General features: G+C 46.1%; 1 protein-coding gene across 3 annotated transcripts in view; it reads left to right on the plus strand.

Moving 5' to 3' along the window:
* Positions 1-584, plus strand: part of LOC107578569 (glutamate formimidoyltransferase-like) — a 3441-nt gene that overhangs the window by 2449 nt on the left and 408 nt on the right. For all 3 annotated transcript variants that reach the window (XM_016264514.1, XM_016264513.1, XM_016264515.1), the window contains exon 6: positions 186-575. In XM_016264514.1, coding sequence (XP_016120000.1) covers positions 186-575 — 390 coding nt within the window. The remainder of the gene's footprint in view (positions 1-185; positions 576-584) is intronic.

Consider the following 584-nt stretch of genomic DNA (forward strand, 5'->3'; position numbering starts at 1 on the left):
TTTTTTTATTAACAGGTTTAATTCAGGCCTTTTTGACCTTATTGGGGTTTTTTGGTTTTGGCACGACATGAGGGTTGTAAATGATGACATTTTTGAGTGAGCTATCCCTTTAAGAGAGTGTTTCAATTATTTGAATTACTATTTGAACCCTCAAATAAAACAAATAACAGTTATCTAATCTGCAGGTGTTGGAGCCAGCCCCTATGTCATGAATTGTAACGTGACCATCGATACCCAGGATCTGGCCGTGGGACGAATTGTGGCTTCAGCAATCCGTGAATCCAGTCCTAGCGGTATCCCTGGAGTTCAGGTCATGGCTCTACCACATGCAGGTGCTGTGGAGATCGCTTGTAATGTAGAGAGTTTTCAAGGTGGTCCTCCGTCTTTATCTTATGGTGAGGAAAAATGGCCAAGCTTTACCATTGGAGGGCAAAACTTCTGCCATGCTCCAGCCTCACTAATCACAGCACGAGTAGCAGAACTGGCTAGACACCATGGTGTGGCCATCAAGGGTACGGCCCTGGTGGGCTTTACCCCACGTGAGTGCCAGAGACTGGCAGAGGGAGCACTCTCAAATGGCATTG

The sequence above is a fragment of the Sinocyclocheilus grahami genome, unplaced genomic scaffold (assembly GCF_001515645.1).
Source record: "Sinocyclocheilus grahami isolate Dianchi unplaced genomic scaffold, SAMN03320097.WGS_v1.1 scaffold10930.1, whole genome shotgun sequence".
Lineage (NCBI taxonomy): Eukaryota > Metazoa > Chordata > Actinopteri > Cypriniformes > Cyprinidae > Sinocyclocheilus > Sinocyclocheilus grahami.